At 43.4% G+C, this 12,607-nt stretch overlaps 1 protein-coding gene across 1 annotated transcript in view; it reads left to right on the top strand.

The window, feature by feature from the left end:
- Nucleotides 1-12,607, top strand: part of CCDC172 (coiled-coil domain containing 172) — a 48,660-nt gene that overhangs the window by 20,495 nt on the left and 15,558 nt on the right. The window contains exon 6 of the mRNA XM_061634382.1: nt 139-241. Within this exon, the coding sequence (XP_061490366.1) occupies nt 139-241 (103 nt within the window). The remainder of the gene's footprint in view (nt 1-138; nt 242-12,607) is intronic.

Genomic DNA, 12,607 nt, shown 5'->3' with positions numbered 1-12,607 from the left:
GTGATGCCAAGGATTGAAACCGGAACCTTCATCATGTGCTCTACCATTGAGCTATGTCCCTTCCTTAAAGCATCTGTTATATAATGAAGTACTCAATTATAAAATCATAATAGATAATAGGTGTTGTTTCTTTTTTAGTTCTTGAAGATGAAATAAGAGAAGCTAAATGCATCACAAAGTGTTTAGAAACAGAAAAAATAAAAATTTCTGAAAAACCTCAGACTGATCCAGAATGTGTAAGGTAAAGCTATTCTACTAAAATATGTGGATTTAAGACTAATTTTAACTATCATGCATTCATAATGCCTCAAAATAACCACATGAATCTGTTTGATATGGCATATGCGTTCATGTAAGTGGCTGTCTGCATGGGAGGAAGCACCATGCAGAGCAAAAGGAGGCTCAAATCACAACCTAAGTCTGAACTTTTTAACTGAATGAACATTTTTCATGGAGTAAAGCAAAGGAGATCTGCCAAGCCCCATTTCCTCTCTTCATATACTGTTGAAGCATGAACAAAATTCTCTAAATGAAATGATTTTCTTCAGAATTTGTACATAGGAGCAAAACTGAATGGATGATACATACATCAAAGAAGGACTTTAAATGATAATACCAGCAGCAAATCCATAAGCTGATGTGGTACAGCATACTATGACTCGCATTTGCATTATTTATTCTATTATGGTACATTAGCTTTTCTGATGTATGAGGTTGTCATCTTCCGTCTAAATAATACACTTCTCCTTGAGTATCTTGCCATTGCAGTGTCATTTAACATTCAATATAGCATGATTAGGAAAGTGGGTGTTTACTTTAAATATAAAACTGCTGAAGATCAAGGTTAGTTACTATCCATGGGTTTGCAATATGTCTTTTCAAAGTAAGTCTTACTGAGTTCAGTGGGACTTACTCCCAGGTAAGTGAGTACAAGATTGCAAACTTGTTATGATTTCAATCAGTAAGATTGTTTAAATAGAAAAAGATATATTTTAAAAATATATATGGAGAAATGTGTTGATGTTTGTATAAAAAGCTTAAAGTGATATAATAAGGTTATGCAATTGCTGAATATTATGCAAAATAATTATAAAGAATTGTTAAGATTTACTCATAAATGTAGTCCGACAGCAAACGTGGAATAGGAATTGGAGAGATTTTACGCAGAAGTACAGGAAGAAATTGATCACACACCAAAACAAGATGTGCTGATAATCATGGGAGATTGGAATGCAAAAGTAGGGAACAGAGAAGAATTAGGAATAGTGGGGAAATGCGGCCTAGGAGAAAGAAATGAAGCAGGAGAAACTTATTGAATTCTGTGAAGCCAATAATTTGTTTCTTGCAAACACATTTTTTGAGCAACCAAAAAGACAACTGTACACATGGACATCACCATATGGTCAATATAGAAGTCAAATTGATTATATAATTGGTAGCAGAAGGTGGAGAAGTTCCATACTTTCTGCTAAAACAAGACCAGGAGCAGACTGCGGTACAGATCATGAACTGGCCGTATCAAAAATCAGAGTAAAGCTAGAGAAGACCAACAAAGGAATCATAATGCCAAAATACAATTTAAATAACATCCCAGAAGCATACAAAGATCAAATAAGGAACAGGTTTGAGGCTTTAAACTTAGTTGACAGAAAACCAGAACTATGGATTGAAGTCAGAGACGTTATCAGGGAAGAATGCAAAAAGACAAAACCTGTAGTTAAAAAGAGAGAAAGACCTCAATGGATGACTGAAGAAACTCTTTAAAAAGTTAAAGAGAGAAGGAAAGCAAAAGCAAAAGGAGACAGAAACACAGTCAGAACCTAAATGCAACAATACAGGAATACCCTGCTATACAGACCTTCACTTAACGTACACTCACTTTTATGGACATACTCCATACTCCACCATGCCCCTGTTTACATATGCTTGCTTCACACTTATGGACACTTAACGGTGCATGGGGGTAGAAATAGACGTGATCGCGCCACCACAAATCAGCTGGGAAGCGTGATTGCGATCAGCTGGGAGGCGCGGCAGCGCAGCAGCAGAGGCTTTAGCGTGGGGCTTTGAGGCTCCACATGAAGGAGAGGTAAAAAAAGTTTTAAAAGGTAGTGCTTCACTTTAAGGACATTTTCAGTTTACGTACTCGCTCTGGTCCCATTGAGTACGTTAATGCAAGGTATTCCTGTACAGCGACTGGTACGTAGGGACAAAGAGGACTATTACAATAGTTACTGTATAGAAATAGAAGAGGACAACAAAAAGGGTAGAACAAGAGCCCTATTCCAAAAGATTAGAGAAATAAAAGGGAAATTTAAACCAAGAGTAGGGATGTTGAATAATCAACAGGGGAACACATTGACTGACCGAGATAAAATAAAAGGAAGATGGAAGCAATACACTGAAGAACTCTATAAAAGAGATGCCAGGATGACAGATTCATTCACAGAGGAACCGTATGATGAAGAACCAGAAATTTTAGAATGCGAGGTGAAAGCTGCTCTTAAAATACTTGGAAGAAACAAATCACCAGGAATAGATGGCATACCAATAGATCTGCTACAAGCTACTGAGACTGAATCTGTCCAAATTTTGACAAAAATCTGTCAAGAAATATGGAAAACTAAACAATGGCCCACAGACTGGAAGCGTTCCATATGCATCCCAATTCCAAAGAAGGGGATCCCAGGGAATGCAGCAATTATCGAACTAGTGCCTTAATATCCCATGCAAGTAAAGTAATGCTCAAGATTCTACAACAAAGGCTCTTACCATATATGGAGCGAGAAATGCCAGACGTCCAAGCTGGATTTAGAAAGGGAAGAGGCACCAGAGATCATATTGCAAACATACGTTGGATAATGGGACAGACCAAGGAATTTCAGAAGAAAATCACCCTGTGCTTTATAGATTACAGCAAACCCTTTGACTGTGCAGATCATGAAAAACTATGGAATGCTTTAAAAGAAATGGGGGTGCCACAGCATCTGATTGTCCTGATGCGCAACCTGTACTCTGGACAAGAGGCCACTGTAAGGACAGAATATCGAGAAACTGATTGGTTCCCCATTGGAAAGGGTGTGAGATTATTTAATCTATATGCAGAATTTATCATACGGAAAGCAGGATTGGACCAAGATGAAGGAGGTGTGAAAATTGGAGGGAGAAATATCAATAATTTAAGATATGCAGACGATACCATACTACTAGCAGAAACCAGTAATGATTTGAAACAAATGCTGATGAGAGTTAAAGAGGAAAGCACAAAAGCAGGACTACAGCTGAATCTCAGAAAGACTAAAGTAATGACAACAGAAGATTTATGTAACTTTATAGTTGACAATGAGGACATTGAACTTGTCAAGGATTATCAATACCTTGGCACAGTCATTAACCAAAATGGAGACTATAGTCAAGAAATCAGAAGAAGGCTAGGACTGGGGGGAGGGCAGCTGTGAGAGAACTAGAAAAGGTCCTCAAATGCAAAGATGTATCACTGAACACTAAAGTCAGGATCATTCAGACCATGGTATTCCTGATCTCTATGTATGGATGTGAAAGTTGGACAGTGAAAAAGCAGATAAGAGAAAAATCAACTCCTTTGAAATGTGGTGTTGGAGGAGAGCTTTGCGGATACCATGGACTGAGAAAAAGACAAATAATTGGGTGTTAGAACCAATTAAACCAGAACTATCACTAGTAGCTAAAATGATAAAACTGAGGTTATCATACTTTGGACACATCATGAGAAGACATGATTCATTAGAAAAGATAATAATCCTAGGAAAAACAGAAGGGAGTAGAAAAAGGGAAAGGCCAAACAAGAGATGGATTGATTCCATAAAGGAAGCCACAGACCTGAACTTACAAGATCTGAACAGGGTGGTTCATGACAGTTGCTCTTGGAGGTTGCTGATTCATAGGGTCACTTTAAGTTGTAGTCGACTTGGAGGCACATAACAACAAATGTTGCAAATCATCATTGGAAGATAAAGTGCTACTACCATGCCAGAGATTCCATTTTTCTATTATGCAGACTTTTTGGAAACCTACCATTTTATACTTTGGGCCTACTTCAGAGGCACAACTGGATGAGTATAGCATTGTTCAAGATTTTACACATGTATGTTATGTTTTCTAAGACTGAAGCATTGGTATGCACCTCTTAGCCCAAACCCTTCAAAGGTCTATGTAGGTGTTTAATTTAATTAAAATGCTCCTTTCCCCCCACTGAATAGAGTTAAGTTAAGCAAGTAGGCAATGATTGTCTGACATGAACTTGCCACACTATAGTTCACATGTTACTATGTACGAGCTGCATAAATGACAGCATAAACAATTGTAGATATCACATTTCTGGGATTCCCACTGAATTTGGTAATCTCTGGCAGCATTACCCAAATCTTGATAATTCTGTGGCAAAGGATTTCTACCTGTATTAAAAATGGAGGCACACTGCACTCAAAAAATAAATAGAATAAATTGGAAGATATCTTTTTATTATTGTTGTTGTTGTTGTTGTTGTTGTTGTTGTTGTTATTATTATTATTATTTCCATTTATAGACCAATTACTATCTAAAAGATCTCAACGTGGTTTACAATAGAATACACAAGGTACAATAAAAATCAAATTAATTTATAAATCAAAATACATAAACAATATCCATATCCATAAACATATACATAAACACAGTATAAAAGTCAGAATTCACCAAGGGAAGCCTGTAAGCTGCCCTCCCCGCTCTATGAAAGTGTCAGAAAACTGAAATTATGTTGACCATGGAGGAGGGCGACAAGCAGGTAAAAGGTTATTGCTCCCCTGATGTGGCTTGCCGCCTTTTCTCTTGCCTCTCCTTCCTTTCTGGGGGAGGGTGGTGGGAGCGCCTGCTGGCTGCAAGGCTCCTGGACTCAAGCCTTGGCAGGCCTGTGTGCCCTTTGTTCTGAAGGCAGAGCATCTCTCCGGGAGGCAGGTTGTGATCAGACAGCAGGATGGACTTTAGCTGGGGGCTAAAGAGGGTGGCCATCGTGTTGATGTTGATGGGGGACTGCATGTGACCCCCACAGTAGGGAAAATCAGAGGCCCACTCTGCCTTGTCTGCATAGCTCCAGTGACTGGTTCTGTGGCCAGGAGGACCTGCCTGTGTGGGGACCCCCTCTGAATCTTCCTCACTGGCGTCTCTGTCTGCACCGTTTAGTTGGGCGGCCAGCAGGAGCAGCAAGAGGAGGAGGTGGTGGTGGTGGCAGCGGCGGGAGAAGTCCATCCTCAGCCTTTCCCAGGCACACCCTTGTCATGTCTCCACTGCACTCAAAAATTAAACAGAATAAATTGGAAGATATCTTTATAACTGTGGGATAACCAGTTACTAATCAGAATGTTTTGATCTTCCCTTTTCCCTATCAGAGACTCAGGAATTAAACCGTATTTTCTGAGCATAATGAAGATGTTTCTTATCTGCATACAAGTCCTGCATACAGAAATGGAGTGAACTCTACTTCCTCCTGCCTTTTCAGAATACAGTACACTCATATGGCGTGTTACATTCCAGACCCCTGCCTAAAAGTGAAACCCGCTGAAAAGTGGAACTCATTCAATAGAATGGTGCTCGACGCCCAAAAACCGCCATAAAAATGGAACAAGCGCCGTATGAGTGGGGCCTTACTCTAATTGAAAGCCACTGTATTAGCGGAACGCCGAAAAATGGGCCGCCGAAAAGCAGGGCCCTACTGTATACGTATACACTCCAAATCAAACACTAATTGCTTCTTCCTCTTTGCCCCTTCCCCCAGCTTCAGGCAAGCTGTCCACTTTGGATCTTTTTCCAAAGATCCTTGCATGTTTATCTGGTTTAATATGATTTGTTCAGCATTTTATTTATTTATTTGAAACCCAGCCATTTTTCACACTTGAAAAACTGCTTGGAGAAGGAGTGTGTGCGACTTCATGATTAACACAAGGGTCAGTCAATCAGTTCTGTGTTATAGCCCTCTGGCTGTAGTGCAAACCAAAGGTAACAGGTTTCTTGAAAACTCAATCTGAGAGAGGAGCATTCAAGAGACTCCAAGAGACATAGAGTAGTGCAAGGTGGGGAACCTCTGGTCCATGGGCCAATTTTGGCCCACCAGTGATTCCATTTTCACCTGCGAGGCCATTACCCTATAACCACACCCTCCTGTCCATCAGCTGATGTCACTTAGTGGGGTTAAATCCTGCTCAGTTTGGCTGCATATGCCAGTTCCTAGGATTTAATCCTCCACTCATCAACTGATGAGCTGGAGTTAAACTGCTCAGTTTGGCTGCCTGCACAGCCAATGCAGAATTGAACCACAGCATCAGCTGATGTCACCAAGTGCCTTTGTTTTAGGGTTTCTTGTTTTAGCACATTTTTTCTTCATTTTAGTAGGGGTTTCAAAACAAACCTCTTCCTGAATCGTGAGGGATTTGCACTGAATCCTTCCTAACTGAACAGGATTTAACCCCCGAATCATTAGCTGATTTTCCTATTTAGCATCTTGTCCCTGCTAAAATGGATGGGGAACATTGTTTTAGCAGGGGTTCCCTGTTGCTTGTGAGGTGCTTTGATGTCCCAACTTCAGGGCTTCAGAGCACCAAATCACCTGATGTTGTCATTACATCAAGTGATTGACAGGTGGGCAGACCCACCCACCTGTCAAATTTGATAAGGATCCTGTGGAGCCAACAAGGTTCCCTAACCCTGGAGTAATGGATGCATCTAATATAGCAGCTTTTTAAAAGTAAACTTCAGTCCCTCTCCTAGCATATTAGTTTATTCTGCAACACACTTCAAGAATCACTGATCTATAGTTGGTTAAAAAGTTATTAGGGATCGGTAACTTGTCCCAGGCTCATGTCAGATTGGCTTAGAAAATACACCAAGCTACTTTCCAAAAAGTAGGAAATAGCTTAGTTTATTTTCTGAGCCAGTTTGACTTTGGAAGTTCCTATTCCAATCCCCAACCATCTTTCACCTTCTCTTCAACTTACTGAGCCAGTGGTGGTGGTGCTCTGTTCCTACTGAGAGAGGGAAATACAGGACTTGTTCTTCCCTGTCTATGGCACCATGGCTTACTGTATAGCAGTGGAAGTAGCTCTTGCGAAGACTATATTTCCCAAGTGCCACCAAGGCCTTTTATCCTGTACACTGCATGCCAGAGGTGGTAGTGGAAGAAAAAAAATTCATTCTTTCTCCTGTAGCTGCTAGACTGAATGTTGCTCCTGATGCCAGTGGCCTCTCTGGGTAAGTTGAGGCTAAAGGAAAAGTGAGAGGAAGTTTGGGGAATGTGGCCTGCTTGTTTTTTGGGAATTCTTATCTGGCTTAGATTTTAATTCAGGGGACCTATTTTTGGAAGCAAATTTTGCAAGTAGTCAGAGCTTGAATCCAGAACCAGTATGTTTCATGCAGCATCTCTAGAGATTAAGAAATTAATTTTACAGGTAACTTCCTAGCATGCACCAACAGTTGCTAACACTTAAGTTTACTTTAATTACTTTTTCTGTATAGCTCTAGTTTCCATAAGGAACAGGATTTCGGCTGGTCTTTCAAATGCTAAGCCATTTTGCATTATGCATCTCTTAACAGAGAAAGAAAGAGGCGTAATGTCAATAGGCCTGACAAGAAGACAATTCAGCAGGAAAATAACACCCTTCCATATGAGTTGGTTGACTGATTAAATTGTTCGATTTTTAAAAAATTATATATATTTTTAAGGACAATACACACTTTGGAATCTTGTTGGAGAGAACTAATTAAATATAGAACTGCTTCGTTTCATCACTAAGGGTAGCTGATGAAACTGCTTCACCAACATAAGCTGCATGTGGACTGTCTGCTATGCAGCCAAGACAGGTGCTGGGCTGAACTATTCAGCCCAGATTTTTTTTATATAAATTCATGGAATTGTACAGTCTTTGGGGGGTTGGCAAAAATCCCAAAACTTTTAAGTGGAAGTACTTTTAATTTTATGATGCTTATTTTTTCTCTCTGTACAAATACCTCTGGGAATTATATTACGTTATACAGTAGGGCCCCACTCATACGGCGGGTTATGTTCCAGATCCCCACCAAAAAGCGAAACCCGCCAAAAAGCAGAACTCCGTCAATAGAATGGTGCCTGATGCCCGAAAAAGCTGTAAAAGCTGAACAAGCACTGTATGAGTGGGGCCTTACTCTAATTGAAAGCCGCTGTATTAGCAGAACGCCGAAAAATGGGGCCCTACTGTATTGCGTTATTCCATGAGGCAGTCTGCCAAGCACTATGAAAATAAGAGCCAGTCAGGCTGCTGTGCACAGCCAAGCCATTGCTTGTAGCAGGACTTTAGCAGGAGAACTGGATCCAGCCAGTGGGCCAGATCCAAAACTCCCCCACCTTCCACAGGTCACTTTGATATCACATGACTTGAGATGAGATGATACACCTTCAAAAGAAGAGTTAGGATTCTTCCTTTGCAGGTGCGACTTAAATTCAAGCCATGACTACAGAGGAAGAATTGGGAGAGCACTCTTGATTCTTCCTTTCTAGATGTAATTCTCCACATTTTTTGTCTGGCACTTTTTTCTGTTGCCACAGGAAAAAAGTGCCAAATTCTACCATCAGCAGGAACGGACTTAAGAGTGTGCTCCCAATTCTTCCTTTTGTATTTTGGCCTTGTGGGTTTACCTGTCTCATGACTGGTCATATGACATCAGGTGATGGACAGTGACCTTGCTGCTGCTCTGTGCCACTCTGCCTGATAGGTATAAGACTGTGACACCTCTCCTGACCAGCCTCACTGGCACACCAGAGCAGATGCTGGCCAGCACACATAGTCTGTAGGTTGTGAAGGTGCTAGCTGTAACAAAAATAGTAAACAAGCAGGTCAAGTACCATCATTATGTTGGGTCAACGGGACAGACTGGGGATTCTGTTGGTGTACCGCCCACCCCGCTGCCCAACAGACTCCCTAGCTGAGCTGACGGAGGTGGTCTCAGGTGTACTGTTGAGATCCCCCAGACTGTTGGTTCTGGGGGATGTCAAATCCATGCCAAGGCCACCTTATCCAGGGCGGCTCAGGATTTCATGGTCTCCATGAAAACCATGAAACTGTCCCAATATGCCATTGGTCCAACACATGTAGCAGGGCATACTCTAGATTTGGTTTTTGCATCAGATCAGTTGGTGATCTGAATGTGGGGGGCCTTACATCAGTCCCTCTGTCATGGACAGATCACTGCTTGCTGAAGTTTAGACTTACAGCGGCTTTTCCCCTCTGCAAGGGTGGGGGGCCTACTAAGCTGGTCTGCCCCCAGAAACTAATGGATCTGGATGGTTTCCAAAGGGCTCTGGGGAGTTTTCCGGCCGATAGGGCTTGCGCTCCTGTCAAAACCCTGGTTGAACTGTGGAATACAGAAATGACCCCGGCGGTTGATATGATTGCTCCTGAGCGCCCTCTCCTGTGTAGAGATCGTACAGCTCCATGGTATACCCCAGAGCTGAGAGCGATGAAATAATATAGGAGACAGCTTGAGTGCAGATAGAAATGAACTCCTGGTGGATGCAATTACACACTGGTAAGTGCTTATGGTAAGCTGTATTTAGGGGCAGTAAGGGCAGCAAAAAACCAATATTTTGCTGCCACTATAGAAGCATCACTGTGCCATCCAGCGGAGCTCTTCAGAATTGTCCGGGGGCTATTACACTCTGGCCCCAGGGACAAGGTAGAACCATCTGAGCCCTGCTGTAATGAATTTGCTAGGCACTTCCAGGATAAAATCTTTAGCATCCGCCAGCACTTAGACTCCAGTGTTATAGCAGATGAATCAAGCGAGGTATCCAGAGCACAGCCTTGTCCCAATTTCTTGGATGAGTTTCAGTTGGTACAGCCTGAGGACGTTGACAAGGTGATTGGACAGGTTCGTGTAACCACTTCTGTGCTGGATCCTTGCCCTTCTTGGCTAATAAAAGCTAGCAGGGATGGAACAGCCGGCTGAGCCAGGGAAGTGATTAATGCCTCTCTGCGAGAGGGGGTGGTCCCTGGCTGCCTGAAAGAGGCAGTAGTGAGACCACTCCTGAAGAGACTCTCCCTGGACCCAGAAAATTGTCATGGCCCCGTCAGAGGACTCATCAGACGAGGATGACTCGGGAGTAACAGCAGCAGACCCAGAAGGAGAAACAGAGGAAACTCCTGAGAACCCAGCTCCTTCTCCCCCTCAGCTGCAGAGCACCCCAGACACAGCTGAAGCCCTTCAGCCAGACGCAGAGAGTGAACAGGATACTCCCCCCTCACCTGCAGAACGTAGACAACAGAAGGTCAGGCAGAAGAGGGGCAGGCCTGTCCACTTAAGGCCAAAACGCTGATGGCTCACACCTGCTGACAAACCTGCTCCTTAAAAGTCAAACCTTGGCTTCAGCTTGTTGCTGACTACAACGTCAGGCATGACCACTGTGTGTCTTCCTATCCCCAGAACCTTGACTTAGACTGATCTCTTCGCAAACTAGACCCGGACCTTCACTGAGGTCTCTTCTGGATTTCTGGCTTGGCATGTAAGCTTCGAATGGCCTCTGCCCTTATCTTGCTTCCTCTTTGCTAGCCTGGCAGATTTATAGCCAAGCTGCCGGCTGAGGACTTACGGCCTGGCAATTACCAAGGAATCTCCAGCCCTGCCTGCACCCCCACCAACACTGCTGTCTCAGTGAAGAGCGGACAAAAATCTTAATAATTATAGGCCGGTGGCAAATGTTCCATTCCTGGGCAAGGTCTTGGAACGAGTGGTGACAGGCCAGCTCCAGACACTCTTGGATGAGACCGATTATCTGGATCCATTTCAGTCGGGTTTCAGGCCTGGTTTTGGCACGGAAACAGCCTTGGTCGCCCTGTATGATGACCTTTGTTGGGAGAGAGACAGGGGGAGTGTGACTCTGCTGATTCTCCTTTATCTCTCAGTGGCTTTTGATACCATTGACCAAGGTATCCTTCTGGGGAGACTGGCTGAGTTGGGAGTGGGAGGGACTGCATGGCGGTGGTTCCACTCCTACTTGGCAGGTCGCCTCCAGAAGGTGGTGCTTGGGGAACGTTGCTTGACACCCTGGACTCTCCAGTATGGGGTTCCGCAGGGGTCAGTTCTGTCCCCCATGCTGTTCAACATCTACATGAAAGCGTTGGGTGCGGTCATCCGGAGCTTTGGAGTCCATTGCCATCAGTATGCTGATGACACGCAGCTCTATTTCTCCTTTTCATCTTCTTCAGGTGAGGCTGTCAATGTGCTGAACCGGTGCCTGGCTGCAACAATGGACTGGATGAGGGCTAATAAACTGAGGCTCAATCCAGACAAGACTGAGATGCTGCTAGTGGGTGGTTCTTTCGACCAGATGGTGGATGTCCAACCTGTCCTGGATGGGGTTGCACTCCCCCTGAAGGAGCAGGTTCATAGCTTGGGGGTTCTCCTAGAATCATCTCTGTCACTTGAGGCTCAGGTAGCCTCGGTGGCCCGGAGTGCCTTCTACCAACTTCGGTTGGTGGCCCTACTACCGCTACAGCCAACACCTGTGACGTAGTCTCCTTTGTCACCACGTGTCTTTGGGACTCTCTTTGGTTCGTATCCCACTGCTACCACCACATGTGATGCCCTTCCCTGGCTCTCCCTGTCAGGTTCCTACCTGCTCGTGGTTACTGCCTGTCTCTAGGCACCACCAGGGACTCCACCAGTCTGGACTGTCCTTTTTTTATGGTTTCTCTCCCCGCTCTAGCACAGATCTCAACAGATCCCCCTGCTAGGCAGCAACACCAGTCACGTCCTATAACCAGTAGTCCCAGAGACTCTGCCTGAGTCTCCCTCAATTAGGTTACCTCTGTGACTGCGTGCTTAAGCTGTCCCAATCCCTTTGATTTACTCAGACTGCTTGTGGTGTTATTCTTCCCTTCCCCGCTGCCACCATTTGTTATCCTTCAGCCTTGGTATTTACCTTACCCTCCCTTCTGGTCTGTGAAACCCCAGCCAAAGATCAGACCTTTGGTAAACCAAAAGTATTTATTGAATAATAAAGATAACAAGATTTCTTTAAAAGGCACTTAAGCATATGGTTACATCTATTCCTGAGGTACTGGTCTTCGGATTAATACTAACTCCACCCTCTCCTCACATCCACCAACTCTCCACACAATCTCCTCTCAAAACCCACCAAAACAACCCACTAACATTCACCACCAACGTCCACACAGATTTACCTGTCATTCTTCCTTTTATACTGTCAGCCATTTTAAACATTCAGCCAATCATCCAACATTCTACTGCCCATTCACTCCCCCTTCCTCTTTCATTCTACTTACCATGTATCTCCTATACAAACAGCACTTACCCTATTTACACTAATACAGGAACATCACACAGTCATCTTGTGTAAAACCTCTATATGTCTACAAACAGCAGCAGTAAAACAATGACCTGATTCAGTTGTACAAAGATGAGCCACAGTGAGCCTCAGCCTTCTCCTTAGCCACAAGGCCATGAGGACTGTGATATTACAGCTTCCATTTTAGATAAACCGTAACTCTCTTCCTTAACTTTTCTCGCTCTCTCATATTAGAACCTGGGGTCATCTAATGAAGCTAAA

The sequence above is a fragment of the Rhineura floridana genome, chromosome 7 (genome assembly GCF_030035675.1).
Source record: "Rhineura floridana isolate rRhiFlo1 chromosome 7, rRhiFlo1.hap2, whole genome shotgun sequence".
In the NCBI taxonomy this organism is placed as follows: Eukaryota; Metazoa; Chordata; class Lepidosauria; order Squamata; family Rhineuridae; genus Rhineura; species Rhineura floridana.
The sequence above is the reverse complement of the archived record's forward strand: the minus strand, read 5'-3'. Positions and strand labels throughout refer to the sequence as shown.